This window comes from Pseudonaja textilis, chromosome 1 (genome assembly GCF_049901715.1).
Source record: "Pseudonaja textilis isolate UNSWEBS1 chromosome 1, rPseTex1.2, whole genome shotgun sequence".
In the NCBI taxonomy this organism is placed as follows: domain Eukaryota; kingdom Metazoa; phylum Chordata; class Lepidosauria; order Squamata; family Elapidae; genus Pseudonaja; species Pseudonaja textilis.
The window spans coordinates 114994440-115018419 of NC_141990.1; the positions used below are offsets into that span (position 1 = coordinate 114994440).

The 23980-nt window shown below is 36.8% G+C and overlaps 1 protein-coding gene across 4 annotated transcripts in view; it reads right to left on the bottom strand.

Moving 5' to 3' along the window:
* Positions 1-23980, bottom strand: part of MYO6 (myosin VI) — a 114980-nt gene that overhangs the window by 23745 nt on the left and 67255 nt on the right. For all 4 annotated transcript variants that reach the window (XM_026695131.2, XM_026695130.2, XM_026695129.2 and 1 more), the window contains exons 13-22: positions 21265-21422; positions 19493-19584; positions 17994-18066; positions 15560-15687; positions 13730-13825; positions 10157-10330; positions 5484-5522; positions 3572-3665; positions 703-833; positions 497-574 (exon numbers count right to left, since the gene is read on the bottom strand). In XM_026695131.2, coding sequence (XP_026550916.1) covers positions 497-574; positions 703-833; positions 3572-3665; positions 5484-5522; positions 10157-10330; positions 13730-13825; positions 15560-15687; positions 17994-18066; positions 19493-19584; positions 21265-21422 — 1063 coding nt within the window. The remainder of the gene's footprint in view (positions 1-496; positions 575-702; positions 834-3571; positions 3666-5483; positions 5523-10156; positions 10331-13729; positions 13826-15559; positions 15688-17993; positions 18067-19492; positions 19585-21264; positions 21423-23980) is intronic.

Genomic DNA, 23980 nt, shown 5'->3' on the forward strand with positions numbered 1-23980 from the left:
GTTCTGAACCCTAGGCATGATTCTTAATAACATCCTGAATCTGCGTATTTTTATGTATCTGTGACACAGTACAAATTGTGACTACTTATTCTGATAGTAATATAGAGGGCCTCCACTCAACTTTAAGCCAGCAATGAAGTTAAAGCACAGGACTGAAGCAATTAAAAAAAAAGTCTATTTATCTGCCTTTTAGAGAATATGGTCATAGTAAATGATTATAGGGAGGTTAACCATCACACAGAGCACAGGAAATACCATTCTTAGCACAGGTAGAGCTATAAAAATATTTTCTACCAATACATTAACCATAGAGATGGCCATGTTAATACAGATGCTAGCAGAGATTAGATGATAGCGCATCATCTTATGAAATTACTTTCAAGAAAGGTAAGGCTATCCTTTATCTCAATTATTTTGCAGGCAAGTTGAAGAGAAATTAATTTTTAAAAACTCCATTTGTGTTCATTTATACTTCAGAGATATCAACACTGCTTACCTTGCCAGGTCTAAAGAACACTTTGGTTAATCCAAATTTATAATCTTGTTCATTTAAGCCAAGGGCTTTGAAGAGAGCCTGAAAGGAAGAGGGAAAAAAAAAAGACAGCTTTACAAATCCTTTGAAGGAAGGGAAGTATCTGTGAATATCAACCCACCACGAAAAAGGCACAGATAAAAAAGCATTTGCATTCTGAATATAAATACCTTGCAGAAGAGTCTCGGATCTAGACGGGTCAGTTTTGCAGGCATATATTTTTTATACATGTTATAAAGTTCATGGAATGAAGCTCGTGATGGGAAACCCCCTTGCATCAAGTCCAAAACAGACACCATGCCTACAGTAAAAGACAGGCAACAAAATAACATCAGATAAGTTGTCTAAGATGTATAATGTCATGTCAAATGAATGTTGGAAGGGTAAAAGTAAAGAGGGGACTTTTTTATTATCTATGATGGACATATGATAAAGCAAAAATTTTGGAGTCTGATTCATATTTTAATACAGAAAATTTTGAAAATGGAGATAAAAATGAAACCACAACTTTTCCTTTTGGGCCTAATGGAAAAAGAACTGGAGAAAAAAATTGGAACTTTGTTATTATATATGTTGACAGCAGCAAGACCATTGTAAACACAAAAATAGAAGGATTCCTACTATGGATGACGAATGGTTGCAGAAGTTGATGGAACTGGCTGAAATGGCAAAAATTGATCACTCTGAATAAAGAAGAACATAAGTATTTTTGTTTCCATGTGGAGACCACTTTGATTTTCGGTTTTACAGATTAGACTGATAGATTTTTATAGAAATGGCTTGTTCATATCATTATGAAAAAGCAAAAAGTTGTGATTTGATGTTAATGCCTTATTTTATAGTAACAGAGAGAGTCAGAAATCAATGCTTCTTTTTCTTTTTCTACCTTTCCTCACTTCTCTTCCCCCTCTTCCCTCCCCCTCCCACTGGTTTTCTATTTGTTTTTGTATTTTGTATTTTATAATACTTTATAATTCAATAAAAATGTTAAACCAGTCAAAAGACAGGTAACAAAAGAATCACCACTAAATTAAGACAACGTGATTGTCAGTCTTTATATTTTGAGATTGGTGTAAATATTTTTAAAAAATAGCTAAAACAAGAAACACAAGCCCTTATAAAGCCATTGAAGTCATTGAAGATGGAAAATGAGCTTCAAGTTTGAATCAAAATCAAGACTGAGTCTGTGTTGACCTTTCCAAATATTAGATCTAATCTTTTTCAACTGGTTTCGCCAAAAATTGATGGAGTAAAAGGCAAACAAATAAATAAAACCTTACTTTCACTTCTAAATCAGAAAAATGAATAAAAACTAGATGAAGAATAATGTAATTCATAGACTTTTTTGTGTGTGTGCAATGTTCTGGCAACTCTTTGTGGACTTTTGGCTGACATGAGGATTGGAAAGTTGATGTTTTATGAATTTATAATAAGGAATGAGATATGGGATGAAGATATATCTATTTAACCCCTTAAGGGGGTGAAGAATTATTACATTTGTTTATTCTTGTTGTGATGAAGGTTTTAATAACTCCTTTATTTCTTTTCTTTTTCTTTAGTCTCTCTTTTTTTTCTTCTTTTTCTCTTTTTTACATTTTTCTTTGTTTTCATTCACTTTTTCTACATTTAGTTTGTTTTTGTTATTATTACTGTAATTTAAATCCTTAATAAAACTTATATTTTAAAAAATAATGTAATTCATGTTTAAGACAGAGGGAAAGAACTTCATTACTTTCATTGTCTCCTTTTCTACAATTTTGCTCAGAATTTCCAGTCTTCAGATTATCAGCCAAAAATTGAGTCAACAAAACACTAATTAAGTGAAGATGTTAAGGATTTCTGATTTGCTAAATTAAAGTTTAAACATAACTTGATGTGACATGCAATAGGAATGTTTGCCAACTTGAACAGATGCTTGAAGACTAAAAGCCTTCTGGGATGCAAACATTATAAAGAAATTAATAGAAATACTAGGATAGCAGCTAATAAAAACAAACGGGTTAGCTTCAAATAAGGCTTATTTCAGGCCAATTAGAATCATCTACTTCAAAACCAGCTCTGTGAAGTTGTTACTTCTGTCAGTTAATTACTTCTGTCAGTTAACCATCCTTAAGTTACATATTAATGTCATCTAGTTCTGTTATGTCAACAAGAACACTTGAACACCTTCCAGATCTCTCAGCTGGGAAGAGGAGGAGGAGATAGAAAGAATAGACTGGATAGATATCATCTCCTATTAATTGTTTAAGTTGTTCTAGTCCTATAACACACTATAGGAATAGTACAATCCTGGGGGTGGGGGGGGGAGTATTTGAGTATCCCAGAGCCAATGGAAACTTTGTCCTGGCTTTGCCACTCATCAGAATCCACTCTGGATTCTGATCTAAACCAACTTGTACGATTCTCACCTACAAGGTACCATTATTTTATTTTTCTTTTGGTGGAAGGAGAAGGATTAAATGAACACCTGAACTTTACTAAGAACATTCTACCACAATAATTTAAAAATAGCTAATATATTGATACTATTCAATGGCAGATAGATAATATAGTGTTCAAAGTGCAATCACTGCAGGTGAACTCAGTTTTTGCAATGATGGAGAAGGCAACAGCTCAATGATGATGGAAAGATGGTATCTTCCTAACTCGATGATGCACTGCTCTTATATGTTCAGCAAAATAGGATGTTCAATTTCCTTTGGGTTGTAGGCATTTGGACGGGTTTTGATCTTCCTGATGGCTTTCACATATTTCTAAATAAATTACATTTTAAGTACATAGAATACCACGTATTTTTTTGCCTTGAAAGTTTGTGAAGTTTATTAAGTTTATTTTTAAAAATCTTTTAACAGTCAATACAGTACTATCTACAGATTATTTTGCAGAATAATTTCACAACAACAACAGAGCACTGAAAAATATCACTCTTTTTTCTGACTGAAAAACTCTTATACAAAGCCCTGCAATTCAGTTTTGCCAGAATCCTCATTTGAATATTATTAGAGATCTAACATATCTTTAGAAGATACACTAAATTACCTGAACATTGAAGCTGGGAGAGGATTTGAGCACCTTCAAATTGGTGACTGGTCATCTTTAGATTCGGTTTGATGCATCGAATAAAGCTTGACCCCTATTGTAAAAGCAGAAGATTAGCATAATCATGATTAAGAATACTTGAAAATGGTGCTGTAGATAACTAATCTCATAATACTCCTATCTAGTCCCGCCAGTGGGTATTTTTTCTTTTATACATTTATATTGTCTCGCCATCTCTTTTTTTTAATAAACTCAGAGGCAATAAATATGTTGAAATATTTAACTCTGCCCTAAAGACATTGTTTTTAAACCTCTATAAATATTGTGTGAAAGCTTGTGCACAGAGATTGTCTTTCCACAAGACCATCAATAACATTCAATTCATACCAAGCTTAGTACCTAGCAGAAACATTTAACTTCTCAGATGTCTACACAATGTCTACTCAGATCTCTACACAAAGAAGACAAGAGTCTTGGGAAAATCCGGTGTTCTAAGGTTTCTAATACTTGCTCTAGTAGCGTACTAATGCTGACAGGAAGAAAGATGGCTACTATGCTGGGGTCATCATCATTAGGCCATGGAGGTTTAGAAAGGAAAGCCAGGAGTATTGTGCCCACAGTAGGGAGATTAGGAGCTCAGTTCATGTTTAACTAACTTTTTTTTTGTTTGAATGTGGAGAAATGCATGATGAATCAATTTCATTTGGAGGGATACAAAAAATTAATTTCAATTAACTATTCAAAGCCATTTAAAAGGGAAGCAAAAGGAGGAAAGAGGGGAAAATCTGTATACCTAGAGCTCTAAACCCAGGGTGGGCAACTATGGCACTTTTATGATCTCTGGGCTTCAACTCCCAGAATTCCTAAGCCAGCATAATTGGCTACAATGAATTCAGAACCATGGCTGATTTGACATTTAACCTCTGGAACTGGAAGCAAAATGCAGAGGATTGGCTAGAGTAGTGCTTCTGCACCATCCTTTGGCTATCCTGCACATTTCATCAAGGACCACAGACTAGCAAGAACTTCCTCTAGTTCAGTAGCAGGGAAAATCTGTTGGATTGAGGCCCCATACAAGGCTTAGTGTGTCATATGAAGCACAGCATTCCAAAACTAAGCAGGAGCACAAAATAAAGTGCACTCATTTTATTTCTTAAATCATTGCAAACATACAAAAAGGGCTGAATTTATTGTTTTAGTCCCACTGTGGAAGCTCACAGGGGATTGCAAAGAAGAGTTGCCGGGTTATAGGTCATCTTCCAACTGCAAGTTTTTAATTCTTCATCTAACATTTACTTGCTAACAATTTATATCAGGGGTCTTCAAACTTGACATCTTTAAGACTTGTGGACTTCAACTCGCATAATTCCTCTTCTAGTCATCTTAGCTCAGGAATTCTGAGAGTTGAAGTCCACAAGTCTTAAACTTGCCAAGTTTGAAGACCCCTGATTTATATATATCAATTGTTTATGTTAAGGAGTACAAGTAAACTACTGACCCCAAAGGGCTCCAATCTCTCTCTAGTTCTTATTTATATATATTAGACAGTTTCCTGCAAGCATGTTTCCCTTATTCTTCGGTGTAATGCAGAATCACGGATGAATTGACTACATGACTCTATACCTGTAAAATAATAAAGGGTTCCCATAATACATGGATTTAGCCAAGATTACTCTTAAAGCTAAATATGCTGGCGGTGACAGTTCCCATCTGTTCCCTGAATAAAAAAAGTCAAATATGCAAAATGCTCATGTGTAAAATTCTGTACAAATTTAACTGATGCCCTGGCTTTAACAGATCTCCATCCTTGCATTAGTACAACAAATCTAGGGTTTATTTTATTAAGAGATCTAGTGCAAAAATATAAAAATAGATGAGACCTTGTACCGATTTTCCATGACTATTTACTTACAGTGCTACGAAGCTTTTCCAGAAGCAGGTTTAGCTGAGTCTGTAAAAGAAAACCATCTGTGTCAAAGTAGACAAGCACAAACAAAACACAGGGGAGGGTTCATCATTATCAGCATTCATCTCTCATCACTGGCTCTTTGCTTAATATCAACTGTTGCTGGAATGAAGTGCAAAGGCAAAGTTGTATGCTGGGCCTCAACAGCTTCAACTATGTCAATTGCTGCACTTCTAATTCTTGGTTGAACACCTCTAGCCGCAAAGAGATCTACATCTTTTCACACCGAGAGGTAAAGGGAATTAATTTTTCTAGAGTTCACCAGATTGTACATAAAAGAATCTCTTGGTTCCTAGGACAAAATATATTTATCACTTATAAAAATATTAGGAGGGGATGTTTATTTTAATTGCACATAACTCATCTTAACACCTTGTTAAGTGTTACAATAATAATCAACCAAAATTAACACCTGTTTGTAAAGAATCAAGGAGAGAGTGAACTGCATATAGGAGAAAAGAAGCGATATCATATACCAACCACTCTCATTAAACTTTTAAAGTCAGTACACTTAAAATATTTCTCTCTTGCTTTTGGAAACTAGAGCTGTTGCCATAGTACTCACTGGCTACAATCCTTGTATGTAACAAAAGAGCATTACTTATTTGCTTATTTTGAGCTCATGTTGAAACCCTATCCATTCACCTGAGAAACAGATATTCCATCTCAAGTTAGTAAATGATTCTGAACTGGCTCCTCTGACAGGGTTGTTATGTTGGGTTATTTAATTAATTAGTTTTGTTTTGCTAGGTTAAGTTTTGCCATTTGAAATAAAGAGTCCGCTGGCTTACAATCCTGCTGCCTCGAACTAAGAAAACCCAATAAATAAATGAAAACTTTAACAAAAAATAACAACAGACTGAACAAAATTAAGGAACAATGCCTACAACAAAAATCAAATCACTTGTACAAAAAATGGAATAAACCAATGTATTTCTTTCTCAAAGGACAGGTGGAATAACCAGCAGGAATGTATTATTTGATACAATCCAATGGCCTCTGTTTTAAATGTTTTATATTACATTCCATTGTGCTATATTACATTGTGCTTGTCTGGCAGCTCTCTTTCCCACCTAGAGTCAGAAGGGCCAGGTAAGAAAATTAAGGAGATAGAGGAGTGCAGTAATGAAAATGTTATGAATTGTTCCTTCCTCCCAGCTGTACTGGATTGATGCAGGAAACATAGCAATAACAATAGCACTTAAGAGTTATATACCACTTCACAGTGTTTTACAAAGCCAGCATATTACCCCCAACAATTTAGGTCTTCATTTTTACCGACCTCGGAAGGATGGAAGCAGGGGTGGGATTCTACAGATTTGTACCTATTTTCTAGAACCGGTTGTTAACATTCTAAGCAGTTCGGAGAACCGGTTGTTAGAAGAAATTACTGGCCTAATCCTGTAAGGAAGGCAGGAAGGAAACATTCTGGTGTTGCTTACAGAAACTGCCTCTCTGTTAACCCTTTTTACATTCTTGGCAGGACTAGACTTCCTGTCTCAGGAACTTCTCTGGAGTTTTTTCCTCTCCTTTGGTGGTACTTTGCTTGTGTGGAGTGACCATACAAAGTTACAATGGCACTGAAAAAAGTGACTTATGACCATTTTTCACACTTACGACTGTTGCAGCATCCCCACAGTCATGAGAGGCCAGGTGAGGAGATGCATGCCTCGATGTAAGTGATATTGAGTTGGCCATGCCCAGCCAGTCACATGACCACCAAGCCATGCCCACCAACTAAGCCACACCCACAGAACCAGTTGTTAAAAAATTTGAATCCCATCCCTGGATGGAAGACTGAGTCAACCCGGAGTCAGTAAGAATCAACCTGCTGGCAGTCGGCACAATTAGCCTGCAATATTGTATTCTAACCACTGCACCACCACTAAATATCCACATAGGTTTTAACCCACTTTTATCCATAAGAATCACCTGTTCATGAATGCATATTCACCACTGGTCTATTTGGCTAGAAATTCACAAATCCAGTTGTCTGCACATCTGCAGCATCTGGCATATCCATATTTTGCCTTTAGTGTTCACTGAATAGGGCACAGTGATCTGATGGAAGGCATTGTGTATATGAGATGCAAGAGACTGGCCCATTTTTTTATCCCACCATTATTGTTTTTATAAATAACTAAAGGTGGTAAATATATCTAATACTTTTTCCTCCTCCTATTTCCTCCATAACAACAAACCTGTGAGGTGGCTTGGGATGAGAGAGAGTGACTGGCCCAAGGTCACTCAGCCTAAGGGAGGACTAGAACTCAGAGTTTCCTAGTTTCTAGTCTGATGCCTTAAACCACTAGGTCAAACTGTCAACAAATTTTAAAATTTATTCCAAAGAGAACATGACAGAAAGACAAAAGAAACATTATTTATGGTAATAAATACATAATTATTACCCTTGGAAGAAAATCAGAATCCTGCTCTAGAATAGAAACATTTTCTCATTCTCACCAAGCAGAATTGACCAGCCGGAAAATAAATCTTTATCTTATTAACATTAAGGAGTCCACAGAGTGGTCAATTTCCCTTCAATCTTTGCTTGGCTTTTGCCTGCTTTTCCTCTGAATCTTTGCATAGCTCTTCCCCAGCCATTTTGAGCTAACTAACCTAAATTTTAATAGAAGGAAATATTTGTAGCTCAAGGTTTAACTGTGGGGTCTGTGATTCTCTCTCAGGATGGTTGTTTCCTTGTAGACATTTCATTACCCAACCACGTCATATTATCAGTGTATTGAAGATGTTACCCAACTGAGTAATGAAATGACTGCAAGAAAATAATCAACCTCAGAGAGCATTAAGGACCCCATAACATAAAAACTGTTTGACAGGAAAAAAAAGGCGGGGGGGAACTAGAGAGGGCTTCACAGAATGCTTCCAAACCTGAGTAAATTACCCAAAATTGGGTCAAAGTGGTTTTTCTGTTGGTAATGACACACAAACCCATTAACCAATCACAATAGGGACATTTAAAGTGACTTGAAATGTTTTACCTAAAAAAGACTTTCTGATAAGCTGTTTTGGGTACTGAAGGAAAATGTTTGGGAAGCACTGGTTTAATATATCAAGAATAGGAGTCAGTCAGAAGCCAGATTTACAGTGCATAACAAAGGAACAAAAACTAGAAAAATATCAGACTCTTTAGTTACTTAGGAAAAAGAAAGAAACAAATTCCGGGTGCCCTGAGATTTGTTTTCCCTTAAAAGCAGAGTGTTTTTCTTTTTCCTTCTCACTGCATTAGAAAAATTGGTCATGTTTCGCTTTCACAGACAGCGTTCACTATTGAAATGGAACAACCCCTGCAAGTTAATCAGGGCCACTTCAAAAGTACACATTGTTAACAGTATAGCGAGAGGGAAAAAGTTTTGAACTGAACATATTCCATTTGGCTTTGGCAAAACAATTGTTCTCCACAGTCCCTGTAATTTGTGTGATTCTACTGCTGAGGTATTTATTAACAGAGTCCTTGAGGATTGCTCATTTCTCTGAAACATGTAGCATAGTCATAGCAACCTCTTAAGAAGTACAAATCATGTGCTAACCGCCTGCTATTTGTCTGCTAAAATGCCTATAGCACTGCTTATGCACAGATGGTACAGGTGGTCTAAATCAATCACTCAGGTACACTCTGAATTTAATTCAGATTTATGGTTCCTTAAATGTCTATGGAGATTCTCAATCATTAAGGTCATGGTTGTCCCAAAGGTGCTTTTTTTTTTCAAAAGGCAAGTGGACTTTATTGGGTTTTCCCCCTTGAAAACATTTCACTTCTCATCTAAGAAGCTTCTTCAGTTCTGGATGAGAAGCAAAACAATTTCAAAACAACCAAGAAAGTACACTTGTGTTTTGAAAAAAAGCACCTTTGAGTTTCCCTTCCTTACGAGCAACTAAAGGCTGGACAGATGTTTATGAAGATTTTGTTTTGGTTTATAAAAAATTTATGTTAGATATATTGTTTGAAAATTTTGCTTTTACAACATGGTGGATCATGATTTCTATAGCATAAAAATTAAGAGCATCATTAGTATTCTTAATTTAATTATTGTATATCTTAATTGTTAGGTTATATATAGATAGGTTGGTGTTTTGCTACTCTATCCTGTTGTTTCTAAGTGTGCTGGATTTAAACCAGAGGAAAATTTGATTTGAATTGAATTTTTTATTTAAAATTTCCAAGAAGAATTTTAACATCCCATGAGCTGCATGGAAAAATAAGTAAGGGGACAATAGGAAAATCCAAAAAGACACACCGGAAATATGAGAGAACATTATTACAAAAGATAATGTTGAAACAATTTCTTTTGTTCATTAGTCATAAAAGATGATTGAAGAATGATGGTAGGCATACATAAAATAACTATTTGGGGAACTATCTAGGACTTTACAAATTGATCCAGCAAGGTAGTCTAATAACAGCTGAAATGTTTCCAAAAAGCCAAGGCTCCCCAAATCTGTAGAGTCTGTCGAAAATGTTAAAGCATTAACATTTTTCCTACTATAAAGAAGAGATCTCCAGATGCTACAAAGGATCGTGGAATGAAACTGAATTCACTATCATCTGTGGATTCCTTTATAGGACTATTACGGCAAGTCTTATCAAACGACCATACCTTGAATTTGTTTCCCACGCTGATAAAACTTAGTTTTCCTGCTTTTTGCTTAGTATCCTTATTGTTGTTAGTGTTGGACTCAAAAAGTAGTCGGATAAATTTATCTTTGGATTCACATATAAGGGACTCCAGAGACATATGCAAAGCATCGTTGTTTTTCTCCACAAACTGGGTCTGAGGAAAATCAGAAGCATTTAAGTCACTCAGGAGAGCATACAGATCCAAGCTCCCTGTAGATCATACATATAGGAATTAAAGCAAGCACATATGAAAAAAATTGTCAGCAACCCACTCTCTCTAAAAGCAATGCTGTAAAACCTCTGCAATTTTTTTTTTCAGTATGGAAAGCAGTTTTGAGACAAATAAACATCAATACTATCACTTCATGGAAGACTCCTAAGCATCAACAGGTTTCGGACAATGTCAGAAGGCCTTAAAAATCATATAGGATTTTAACACAATTAAATAAAATCCTATCGGATTTTAATACAATTGTTAATTGGTAAGGCACTTTTAATAGCAACAGCACTGTTGCATAACTTGCATCTGTATAAACACACTGTCTTGCTTTCCTTTTTTCTCTGTGTCACCAATTTAAACCTTACATCTGTCAGCCAATCTCTGCATCTGATGAAGTGAGCTGCCACTCACAAAAGCTTAAGCCTTACAATAAAATCTGTTATTTTTCAAAGGAGCTGCTTGATTCTTTTTTTATTTTTTTTAGTTACAATAGATTAACTTGGTTCTACTCCTACAATATTTTCAAGTATTCTTCTCCAAAATGTTACTGTTCCTAAAATGATTATATATTGAAATGGCATTGTTCATTATGAGCAAATGTATTGCCTTGATAATAAAAACTCTGTGACTACCAGCTAAAGTTAACTACACTGCTCAAAAAAATAAAGGGAACACAAAAATAAGACATCCTAGATTTGAATGAATGAAATATTCTTATTAAATACATTGTTCATTACATTGTTGAATGTGCTGACAACAAAATCACACAAAAATTATCAATGGAAATCAAATTTAGCAACCCATGGAGGTCTGGATTTGGAGTTACACTCAAAATTAAAGTGGAAAAAAACACTACAGGCTGATCCAACTTTGATGTAATGTCCTTAAAACAAGTCAAAATGAGGCTCAGTAGTGTGTGTGGCCTCCACGTGCCTGTATGACCTCCCTACAACACCTGGGCACTGATGAGGTGGCGGGTGGTCTCCTGAGGGATCTCCTCCCACACCTGGGCTAAAGCATCCCCCAACTCCTGGACAGTCTGTGGTGCAATGTGGCGTTGGTGAATGGAGCGAGACATGATGTCCCAGATGTGCTCAATTGGATTCAGGTCCGGGGAATGGGCGGGCCAGTCCACAGCATCAATGCCTTCCTCTTGCAGGAACTGCTGACACACTCCAGCCACATGAGGTCTAGCATTGTCTTGCATTAGGAGAAACCCAGGGCCAACCGCACCAGCATATGGTCTCAAAAGGGGTCTGAGGATCTCATCTCGCTAATGGCAGTCAGGCTACCTCTGGCGAGCATATGGAGGGCTGTGCGGCCCCCTAAAGAATGCCACCCCACACCACTACTGACCCACTACCAAATCGGTCATGCTGGAGGATGTTGCAGGCAGCAAAATGTTCTCCACAGCGTCTCCAGACCCTGTCACATCTGTCACATGTGCTCAGTGTGAACCTGCTTTCATCTGTGAAGAGCACAGGGCACCAGTGGCGAATTTGCCAATCTTGGTGTTCTCTGGCAAATGCCAAACATCCTGCACGGTGTTGGCCTGTAAACACAACCCCCACCTGTGGACGTCGGGCCCTCATACCACCCTCATGGAGTCTGTTTCTGACCATTTGAGCAACCACATGCACATTTGTGGCCCACTGGAGGTCATTTTGCAGGGCTCTGGCAGTGGTCCTCCTGTCCCTCCTTGCACAAAAGCGGAGGTAGTGGTCCTGATGCTGGGTTGTTGCCCTCCTACGACCTCCTCTATGTCTCCTAATGTACTGGCCTGTCTCCTGGTAGCACCTCCATGCTGACAGACACAGCAAACCTTCTTGCCACAGCTCGCACTGATGTGCCATCTTGGATGAGCTGCACTACCTGAGCCACTTGTGTGGGTTGTAGACTCCATCTCATGCTACCACTAGAGTGAAAGCACCATCAGCATTCAAAAGTGACCAAACCATCAGCCAGAAAGCGTAGGAACTGAGAAGTGGTCTGTGGTCACCACCTGCAGAACCACTCCTTTATTGGGGATGTCTTGCTACCTGCCTATGCTTTCCACCTGTTGTCTATTCCATTTGGACAACAGCATGTGAAATTGATTGTCAATCAGTGTTGCTACCTAAGTGGACAGTTTGATTTCACAGAAGTGTGATTGACCTGGAGTTACATTGTGTTGTTTAAGTGCTCCCTTTATTTTTTTTGAGCAGTGTATTATTTTTTAATTTCTGGTGAGTTATTATAATAAACCAAAGAAAAAACTATTTGCTATCACTCTCACACATACAGGTCGTCTTCGATGTATGATCATAATAACATCTCTGTTGTTAAGCAAGATAGTTGTTAGATGAGTTTTGCCTCATATTACGACCATTCTTGCCACAGTTGTTAAGTGACTCACTGCAGTTGTAAAGTTAGTAACATGGCTGTTGAGTGAATCTGGCTTTCTCATGGACTTTGCTTGTCAGAAGGATCACACAAAGTGATCGCATGACCGCAGGACACTGCAACTATCACAAATACTTGCTAGTTGCCAAACATCCAAATTTTGATCACATGACCATGGGAATACTGCAAACAGTTGTGTGAAAAACAGTCACTTTTTTCAGTTCTGTTTGTAACTTCAAACAGTCAGTAAACAAGTGGCTGCTAAGTCAAGGACTACCTGTAGTGTTATTACTTAGAGAAAGGATGGTTCATAGAATAGAATAGAATAGAATAGAATAGAATAGAATAGAATAGAATAGAATAGAATAGAATAGAATAGAATAGAACAGAACAGAACAGAATAGAATAGAATAGAATAGAATTCTTTATTGGCCAAGTGTGATTGGACACACAAGGAATTTGTCTTGGTGTAAATCCTCTCAGTATACATAAAAGAAAAGATACATTCATCAAGAATCATAAGGTACAACACTTAATGAAAGTCATAGGGTACAATTAGGTTATCTCTGTGTTCCTGAGCAGAGACTGAAATGTGTAAGAAACAGGAGCTCTTATAGTGATGGCCGTGCATTTCTGGAAGGCTTCCAGACTCACATTATTCACTTTCTTTTTGCCTTGAGAAAGCAAGCATGAGTTCCCTTTAAAAAATCTATGCTTTTAGCTGACCTATTTATTAGTGAATTAATTTCCAGAGGGATCTCCTGATTGTCCTTCAGTATATAATCACTACATATTTTATGGGCACTAACTGTTCTGTAATACTAAATGCTCGTTGTACAGAAAGAATTTAATTTATATTAAAACAAATGTAGAATATCCATAAAAATAACAAATCATTGATCAGCACTTTGCTTTAAAAAAATTAAAGAATGAGCAACAGCATTAATTTACCGTCTCATAGCAAACTGCTCCTGCAAAATGTCTGATGATAAATCCCTCATCATCACGAATATTTCGATGAACAGCCAATTTAGACTTCCTGGGTATCTGAGGAGCGAAAGAAATATAATTTAAGATATATACAGATGTAAAACAAATGCTGCAAGAACTCACAACAAACACCAAGAAGACTTAAAGAAAATTTTATTGTGAAGAAAATCCAGCAGCAAGGTCATCCCATTGCAATATACTGGTTAAAACGGTCTCAATTGGCTCTTAGTTAATATTGTTAAATCACACTAGCTTGAATACATAAAAAGGGAAAGAAATCTTAAGAGCATTTAAAGTACATCTTAACAAACAGATCAGGTATGTGGAACAAGGCAGATCTTCTAATAACCTGATCTCTGGCAGTTTAGGCTCTAAGCATTAAAAAGATCAGTAATTTAACTGAATTTAGAAATTAGAATTAGTTCAAAATCAATTATACAGCAATCTACCCAAGTCACCAGTTTGCATTTTAGACTACCTACAACTTCTGGTGAATCTTTTGAAAGCAACCCTACAAAGCACCATCTTTGAATGGGACAAATAATGATAACTATATCGCCATCACAATTGCTGTTTCCTGTCATTTTCTTGGAGGTAGGGATACAAGAATACTGAAGGATCATATCTAGTCACTTTTCAAAAAATCTGTAATTTCATCTAATCCACAGTGGATTTTTCAGTTTGTATTCAATGATGACATTTTTAGACATAAAGATGTAGGACCAATGCTTGGTCCCAGCCTTTTCAAATAAAGATTTATTTATTACTGATGCAATGGATTTCTACCCTGCTTTTTTGTCTGGCAATTCAGGACAGCTTGCCTGGCATTCTCCCTTCATTTTAACAATAGCCCTGTGAGTTAGACTAGACTGAGAGAGAACGGCTAGATAAAAGTCATCCAGCAAGGGTGGACTTGAACCTCAAACTCCTCCTTCTCTAACCACTACATGACTAAATGTTCCAGCATGTTTTCCTATAGACATACAGAGAAAAGTTATAACCTAAATATTTCTCACTGGAAAGAATGCCATACAGGTTCCAAATTGTATTTCTTCTTTTTTCCAGGGAGTCAAGATTGAAGGATTCCTCTTTGTTTTATCCCTTATGGTGCTTTCTTTATTGAAAGTGGATTTCTGTGTGGTTATTACCAGTCCTAATCCAATACCTAAACCAATGTTTTTCAAACTTGATAACTCCAGGAGTTGAAGTCTACACATCATAAAGAGGTCAAGAAAAAAAAATACTGATCTAAACTATGGTGTTACTCTTGAAATATGATTGAAATATGCCAACCTAGACTTTACCACAACATCATTGGCATCAAACTCTTGTACCACATGGTAGAAAGATGTCTAAAGAACTCCTCACAAATTTTATTTTAGGGACTGTAACAGGGAATGGCACAAAGCAAGTAATTTCATAACTAGAGTAGTATGGTTATCAAGATCTCGCAAAAATCTTTATTTCAGGGACTTTGCCAAACTGAACTGACTTTCCTCTTTCACTGTCTCCCTACCACAGTCATCCTCTCTGTTGATGAATGATAGCCATCTGGTTTTGAAACCAGTATTTGCTTTTGTGTGAATGCACTCGTTGCACTTATCTTTACCTCCTTAAAGAAAGCACAGCCTTTTTCTGGATTCACATGTGATCCTTTGAATGTGTGTATCTGAGTTAAAGGGAAACTGATTGAATGCAATAAGGAAACAAGCCAATCTCAGGCAAACAATTGTTTATATAAGCTGATTCATCTGGGGAAACAACAAATCTAAATTAAAAAAATAATCCTACCGATAGCCTGAAATGTTGTTTTTGTTTCTGATGAATCACTGAAGCAAAATGTTGATCACTTGGCTGTGGAAGACGATTTTCTTCATCCAAAATATCAAGGATTCCTATCAATTTTCCTTCAATCAAATCTGTTTGAATGGTAAAAACCATAGGCTATTTCATAAATAATATGCAATGATAAAAAACTAACTTAACCAAATAAGAGAATACTTGCTTGTATCCTATTAATGTTATACTTTCTATACTTTCTATATCCCACAGAAATCTCAGCCTCACAAGAGAGATGCAGTATGACTATTTAAAATCAAATTATTTAAAATGTGAATGATAGCAAGTTATTGGAGTGGCTGCAGTTTAAACAAAATTCTCAACCACACTAATATACTGTTACGATTTAATAACCATGTTTCTACTGTTATGTAAAGGTGCTTACAAATATGCATTAAAAGAACAAAAATTATGGTAAAATCAAATACAGAAATGCTTTGTATAAACATTTTATGAATATACTAGAACAAAAGTAAACAAGAAATATATCCATGTTGATCATCAAGAAGGTTCTTGACTTATTATTATAGGATAAACAACAGTTTAATTTAAATTACCGTATATACTCGAGTATAAGTTGACCCGAATATAAGCCGAGGCACCTAATTTTACCACAAAAAAACTGGGAAAACTTATTGACTCGATTATAAGCCTAGGGTGGGAAATGCAGCAGCTACTTGTAAATTTCAAAAATAAAAATAGATACCAATAAAATTACATTAATTGAGGCATCAGTAGGTTAAATGTTTTTGACTATTTATTTCAAAGAAAAACAGTAAACTAGCTCTGGAAAAGAGAGTCAACAAAACCAATATGGTATCAATAATAAGTTTCATTTAGATGTAATGATCCAAATCAGAAAATAAACCAGGATAAGGCTCAACCCAGGTTTTAGTTAAGAACTAAAAGTTGCAAACTTCACATTTCAACTTTTTAATTTTCTTCAGGTTTTAGCAGCCCCAGTGATAATGGTAACAGCACTGAAGTAATAGTAGACTTCTATGAAATATAACTAAAAAGGCATGTTGCTTTCATTAGTGTCAAGATGGCATGAATTAACATGGCATAAATACTCAATTACAAGTTAACTTCATTCAGTCTTGGCATTAAAAAATGCCACGGGGAGGGAATTATTATCTAATTAAAACTTTCACTAGGACAGTTGAGAGTAAGTTTGATGTTCACAATTTCCTCTTTGAAAGAGACCAATAAATAGGGAACAAGATGAAGAAAAAGAAGTGTGTTTTTTCACACTTTTCACACTGCAGTGAACAAAAATGGCATCATAGGAACAGGCTTATTCTCAGTCCAAAGGTTTGTTTCTGATTTCTTCCCTGATTTAAGGGAAATTTGGGAAACGATCTCACTATCATCAAAGGTTTAATTGATTCACTAACCCAAAAGATGATGATGACAGTGGGAGGTAGGAGTCACTCTCTCCCTTGCAAGCCCCCAGTGCCCGGGGCTGGCGAAAAAAGCAAGAGTCCTTCTTATGATCTCTCTCTCTCTCTCTCTCTCTCTCAAGTTGCAAAGGAAACACGGAAGCAGGAAAGCAGCTGCCCAGCTCTGGAGCTCCACACCATTTTTTTTTTCAGAGGGGAATCTGTCACTCGAGTATAAGCCGAGGGGGATTTTTTCGGTACAAAAAATGTGCTGAAAAACTTGGCTTATACTCGAGAATATACGGTAATAATAAAGTATAATTTACCTCTCCCCCTTACACATTGTGCCTGGGGCAATATACATAATCACATCCACCATATCCAGAACAATGGACTCACTAAACTCCTTGGTCCAGGGAAAAGCCAAGTATTAATTCCAAGAGTCTGAGTGTACTTCCAGAAGGCATTCAAGATGTTGGTGGCCATATATAAAGCACTTTCTGGCACAGGGCCAGCAGTCTTACAGATTTCTGTATTTGATCCACGTCTCCTGGAATGGGCTGAAAACAGGGCATGTGGAGACAGAAAATGGAGTGCACGGATGCCGAAAGTGGGATGTGGAGGCTGAAAATGGGGCACACAGAGGCAGCAATAGGTGATGGCAATCCCTGCAGTCTAAAACAGCTGATCGTCAGGAGGCAGATCCAACCAACAATCAGCTGCTCGTATTAAATCAGGCTGTGCCGAAGCTGACCAGGCTGCTTACTGTTTGCTGCAAGGAGGCAAATTTCTGAGAGGCAGAGGCCGAAGTGTGGGGGCCGGCGGGTGGGAGGAGTTTCAGCAACACTCACTGTATAAGACACACAGACATTTCACCCACTTTGGGGGGAGGGGAAGTGCGTCTTATACACTGAAAAATATGGTAGTTCTGCATAGTTTTAACAGAAGCCATAATCAATAGAGCTTTTGCATATAAACATTATCCCAGTACGCAACTTACATACCTATACAGTCCTGGTTATCCACATAATGTACTTCATTAACACCTAAACCTTCTTTTTGATAAAGTTCTTGTTCCTGTAAAAGAAACAGAATTGTAATAGCCTGTCTGATCATACCACCCACAATGGGGTTAAGCACCCATGCCTGAGATGTCAGATTCCATTAATGGCACTGCTATTCTTCTGACTCAATGTGACTTATTCCCAATGAAGCTAATCCCACTCAAACAGAACTTGTCATTCTGAAGCTTTAATGAGGTATTTTAGTGGGGTAAGCAATTTGACTTTGGGAACATAAAACTCCAAAAATGAAATAGCTGAAACTTGTTTTGAAAAACTCAAGCTTCGTGTGTGTGTGTGTGTGTGTGTGTGTGTCTGTGTCTGTGTTTGTGTGTGTGTGTGTGTGTATGTGTGTGTGTATCTCCATATCTGTACCAAAGAAAGAAATGATCTAAAATCATTCTTACCACATTTTTCTTATTTTTTCTTTTGGTATCTTTATCTTGTCTTTTTCTGAGCGCTTTTTCTTTTCCGTATCTTTTTTCTTTAGATTTTTTTCATTTGCTTATTTTTTAATCTTATGTTTTTGAAAATCAACAAACTTATTTAGGAAAAAACCCTCAAGCTTCTTAAAGAAAAAGCTTCATATTTTTCTGAAGCCATCAATATTCCTGTCTGGCATGTTTATTTTTTTCTGAAGATTAGGGATCATGAATTGCCTTTATCTAATTGCCAGATATGAATAAAGTTGATCTTTTTCAGTGTTAATGGTATAACAACATAGCATTCCTTGTTGTAGTGTGTACTAATATATTGTCACTTTCAAGTTTTTAAGGACTTTGCAAGCATTCCACATGTGCTCTAAATGCCACTGGATAGTAATGACACCGATTTAGACATAAATCTTTGACAAGTGTTCACATAAGAGTTTTCAAGTCACCAAGTAAGAAGAAAAAGAATGCTGCAAGAACTGTGCTATAAAAAATCGAAACCAGAATCAATGATTTCCAGGCTGAAGATGACCATTATGTAAAAACATGACAGCTACTTGTTTCAAAGCCACCCAGGATATTATGCTCTGCCAAGTATCCATAAATTAGGGAAGGAAGAAGCCAGGAGTTTTAATCCCATGGCTATAAGTCACTTTCACCTTCTCGTTACCAGGGAAAAGTCAATTGTGGTGTGTCTTTGTCCACAACAAAAATTCTACTCTAGCTAACCTGGACTTATGAATGTTGTGCCTAGCTGAAAAGTCAAGTTAAGTTGTGAATGTCACAAGACACAGCGTATGTTTTAGTGTCAAGTCCTGGATAGAGCAGCATGCCATGTGGGATTATTTTGGAGATGACTGAGTTTTGTAACATTCAGTGAAATAGCTCCTGACATTGCTGTAGGTAATATATAAAGCTGACCAAGATTAAGAGAAAAATCAACACATAAATAAAGCAGCATATCTGATTTCTTTCCTGAACCTCCTGATAGCTTGGCATGTTCTACATTACCTCTTTAAGGATCCTTTCATTAAAGAATTGCTGTAGCTTCTCATTACAGTAATTAATGCAAAACTGTTCAAAGCTGTTGTGTTCAAAGTATTCTGCAAAACAAAATGGTGAACAGCTTTAGAGGTATCATCACATGGTCCATTGTAGCACAATCAGGCTTTCTACACCAAGGTGGACAGATCAAAAGGCACCAGTAGATCTCTTGATTTGCTGCAAGTCAAGAAAAATTTCTGCCAGTAGTTTAAATAATAGCAACTCTCTATGGGGAACATGATAGCAGTATTCCAGTGTTTGAGAGGCTGCCACAAAGAAGAGGGGGTTAATTTATTCTCCAAAGCACCTGAGAGCAGGACAAGAGACAATGGATGGAAACTAATCATGGAGAGAAGCAACCTGGAATTAAAGAGAAACTTCCTAAGGGAGGACAATTAATCAATGGAACAGCTTGCCTTCAGATGTTGTGGGTGCGAGACTGGACAGTCACTTGTCTGAAATGGTATAGGATCACCTGCTTGAGCAGGGAGTTGGATTAGAAGAACTCCAAGGTCTCTTCTAGATCTATTCTGATTCTGATTTTATTATATCACAACGATTACTTTGGAGCAAAGAGAGCTTTGGGTAACCTGGAGTGGATTTTTGTCTGAAAAAATTACCTCTGTTTAGCAATCTGGTACGTTTCAATTTTTTTTAAAAAAAAAAAGCTTTTGCAAGTCTGAAATCAGCTGGCATCTGCTCTACACAGTAGTAGCTGCTACTACTTCATAGGGTGAATTGCATCCTGTCAGCTGGTAATGCTGGGAATTGCGGAAATAAGAGATTTGAGGATACTAGGAAGTGAGGAAAAATACTAGGAAATGAGGAGAGATACTAGAAATCTCTCTCTAGCAAACATGAAAATATGTGCAGCTAGAATTCACTGAATTAAATGAAAAGAGTAACTTTCCCCCATTTTCATATTGCTGTGGGGGGAGCCTTAATGACAAGCATGAATTAATGGATTCTTTATTAGAGATATTGGCTGATATCTTGAAATTCTATAAGGCTTAAAATGTCCAAACAATAAGCAACATACAACAAAACAAAAATAAGTGTATGTACATAAGCACTGCCCTGGTGGATCACACTCCTTGCCCATCTAGTTCAACAGTCTGCTTTCACAGTGGTCAACCAATAGCAGAAAGAAGCCCATTAATTTCCCAGCCACTGGTAACTGTGTATAATTAGCAGGAGGCTGTTGGCTGCAGACATTGAGAGAACTGAGGTGCCTATTTGGTCACAATGTTTTTCTCAAGTGCACTCCTTTTAGAACAGATAAAAAAAATAAAGTGGGCCTAAGAAAAGATCTCTAAAATATCCAGGCATTTGCAAACTGATGAGGTATTTGGCTGGCTATGGGGTGCACATCAGACTCACATTTTAAGCCAAATCATTTTTGGACAAATCATTATTATTTTTATTATTATTAGATTAGTACCCCACTATTATTTATAGATCTCAAGATATTGTACATAATGTTCCTCTGTCATATTGCCACCACAACTTCAAGCCTGTGTAGATGGCAGGGCTGAGAGAGAAGGATAGGCCCAAAGTCACACAGATGCCGAAGGGAGGAGGAGAACTCACAGTCTTCTGATTTCTAATCCAGCACTAATATTTTAATTGCTACATACAATTGGCTCTCAAATTTTGTCATTCCATGTCCAGGATTTCTTGTTGTAAGCCACAATAAAAAAAAAAAAAAAGCACACAGTCTGAATAGTTAAAACACTCACCAAAACCTGCAATATCCAGAACACCAATGAAAAAAGATGACGTCTCAAATGGGAAACACTGATTTACCCTGTTGACCACATGGTCAAAGAGGTGGCTATAGACAGTTTTTGCCAAAGCATCACGTGCATTATTTGCTTGTTCTACTTTTAATGGAACCCTGGAGAGAAAATAAAGTATTATAATTACTAGCAATTTGTTCCATATTTGTGGGGACAACAAGGGAGATTACAATAATATGGTCAAAATTTAAATAAACTAATATTTAATAGAAACAGCATTAAATATAACCACATGGGATTCCAGCAATAAAAGCTTTGGCAGATGACAAACTTCCTCCTAAACACCACAAGAAATTAGCTTCTTACAGAATTTGATAAGGTTTCTTAGGTTGGTGTCTAACAAAGCAATATGGCAGAGAGCAGCAAAATTGACATAATATTAGTCAACTAAGTTCCTGATGAAGTTATATAATAAGAAAACAGACTAAAAGATACCAAATTCTTCACTAGAGCATAACCACAGTCATACAACTGGAAGCATGCTAGATGCTCAGGGTAACATATTAAAGGTATGCAAATCAGATCGAATTGAGTGTCCTAATCAATTTGGAAAATCGGTCTAATTCATTCTGATGTTTAAATCAGTTCAGGCCAAATCCTACATAATGGAATTTGGATGCATTTCCATAAAACACATGCCAGAGAGTATCAAAATTAGTCCAGCTAGATTCAGAGTATTGAACATAGGAGGAGTCCATAAAACATAGAGATCTTCTGGTTTTATGACCAAGCTGGGCTTATGTAAAGTACCAATGCCACACTGGTCTTGCATGTTCACACCATCCTGAATGACTTGTGGATACTCCAATACTGGAAGTTTTTAAGAAGAGATTGGACAACTATTTGTCTGAAATGATATAGGGTTTCCTGCCTGAGCAGGGGGTTGGACTAGAAAGACCTCCAAGGTCTCTTCCAACTCTGTTATTCTGTTCAGCAGTTGCAGAAGACTTATGGAAAAGTATGGCTATCACTACAAGAACCGGGCTACAAGCTTATATAAATAGTACTTTCTCATATATCCAGTCTCTCTCTCTCTCTCCCTCCTCCCTCCCTCCCCCTCCCTCTCTGCCTCCTTCTCTCTCTCCCTTCCTCCCCCTCCCTCTCTCTCTCCCTCCCTCCCTCCCTCTGTGTGTGTGTGTGTGTGTGTTTGAGTGAGTGACTGTATATACATCTTATCAAGGCCACTCAGAGGGAAGAAACATGGTGATTTTTTTTCTTTCTCTTTTTTTAAAGTTGCTCATTTTATTTCTAGCTTCCCTGGAAATGAGGAAAAACTAAATCAAATAAATTCATTCTTTTTTATGAAAAACTAAAAATGGCAGAAAATGTGTTAGTCACTGCTATATCTCCTAGCATTAGCACTTTTTCAGTAATAATGATACTGATTTTCTTCTGCAATGCTGATTTTGCTTCTTTGTCTGCAATATTGAAATAGTATTTTATTTAAAAATGCCATTTATTTTCAGGGACTTTTTAAAAAAAAAATTCAATGCCACTTTTTTTTTAAAAAAATCCATTCTTCTGAAATCAATTATATAAGATGAAATGTGGCTTTTAAAAGAAAAAGTCTTTAAAATAAATCATATGGATTCAATAGCATTGAATGCTAGCATTGCAATAGCAATAGCATTGACATTAAGACATCATTAACAAAACAAAAATTTTGGGATGGCTAATTTCACAAGGATTTCAGTTCACATCTGACAGATGAGGTAAAAGTTGCACAGAGAGAAAAAGATGGAACCAGCAATACTGGAACGACATGAAAAAGAGGTTGAAACGTTCGTGCTGAAACACTGAATCCAGAGGAGCAACTTAAAAGAGTAGGAAGAAAAAGCTGGAAAGATACACTGTCCCCAAAAGAGTTTCGTTGAGGACTGAGGTAAATATTTCCTAGATAATATATCCAAGAGCACCTTGAAAGGCCTCCAGAATGCTTCCAGGAGACCCATAAAAGATTGCTGCTGGAGATCAGTTCATTTGTATTTCCAGTTCTAACAGGCTGCTGAGCCCACACTCATTGCTTTCAAACTTATATTGTTTTTGATGAAAACATTACAGTACGTTGTCCACTTATGACCATTTGTTTAGAGGCCATTTGAAGTTACAATGGTACTGGAAAAAGTGACTTACCACCAGTCCTCACACTTATGATCATTGCAGTGGCCCTACAGTTACATGATCGAAATCTGGCTGCTTGGCAGTTGACTCAGAAAGTCGCAAATGGTGATCACGTGATGCCAGGACAATCAATCATCAATCATCACATTCAAGCCATTTATTTAAAATTGCCACTTATTTTCAAGGTCATTTATTTATTTAATTTTCAGTACCACTTGTTTTTTTTAAAAGTCAACTGCCAATGAGCAAAATCGATGGGGGGAAGCCAGCTTTGCTTAACAACCATGTGACTCACTTAACAGACACAGTGATTCATTTATCAACTGCAGCAAAAAAAAAAAGTTGTAAAATTGGGTGTAACTCAATCAACAACCATCTTGTTTTGTGAGGGATGTTCTGTTCCCAACTGTGGGGGTAAGTCATGGACTACTTATGTATAGCAATTAAGGTTTGACCGTTTGACCATGCCTATGAGGTCAAATTAGTTTAAATCAGTGCCTATTCGGATAATACTGCTTCTTTCTGAATTAACCTC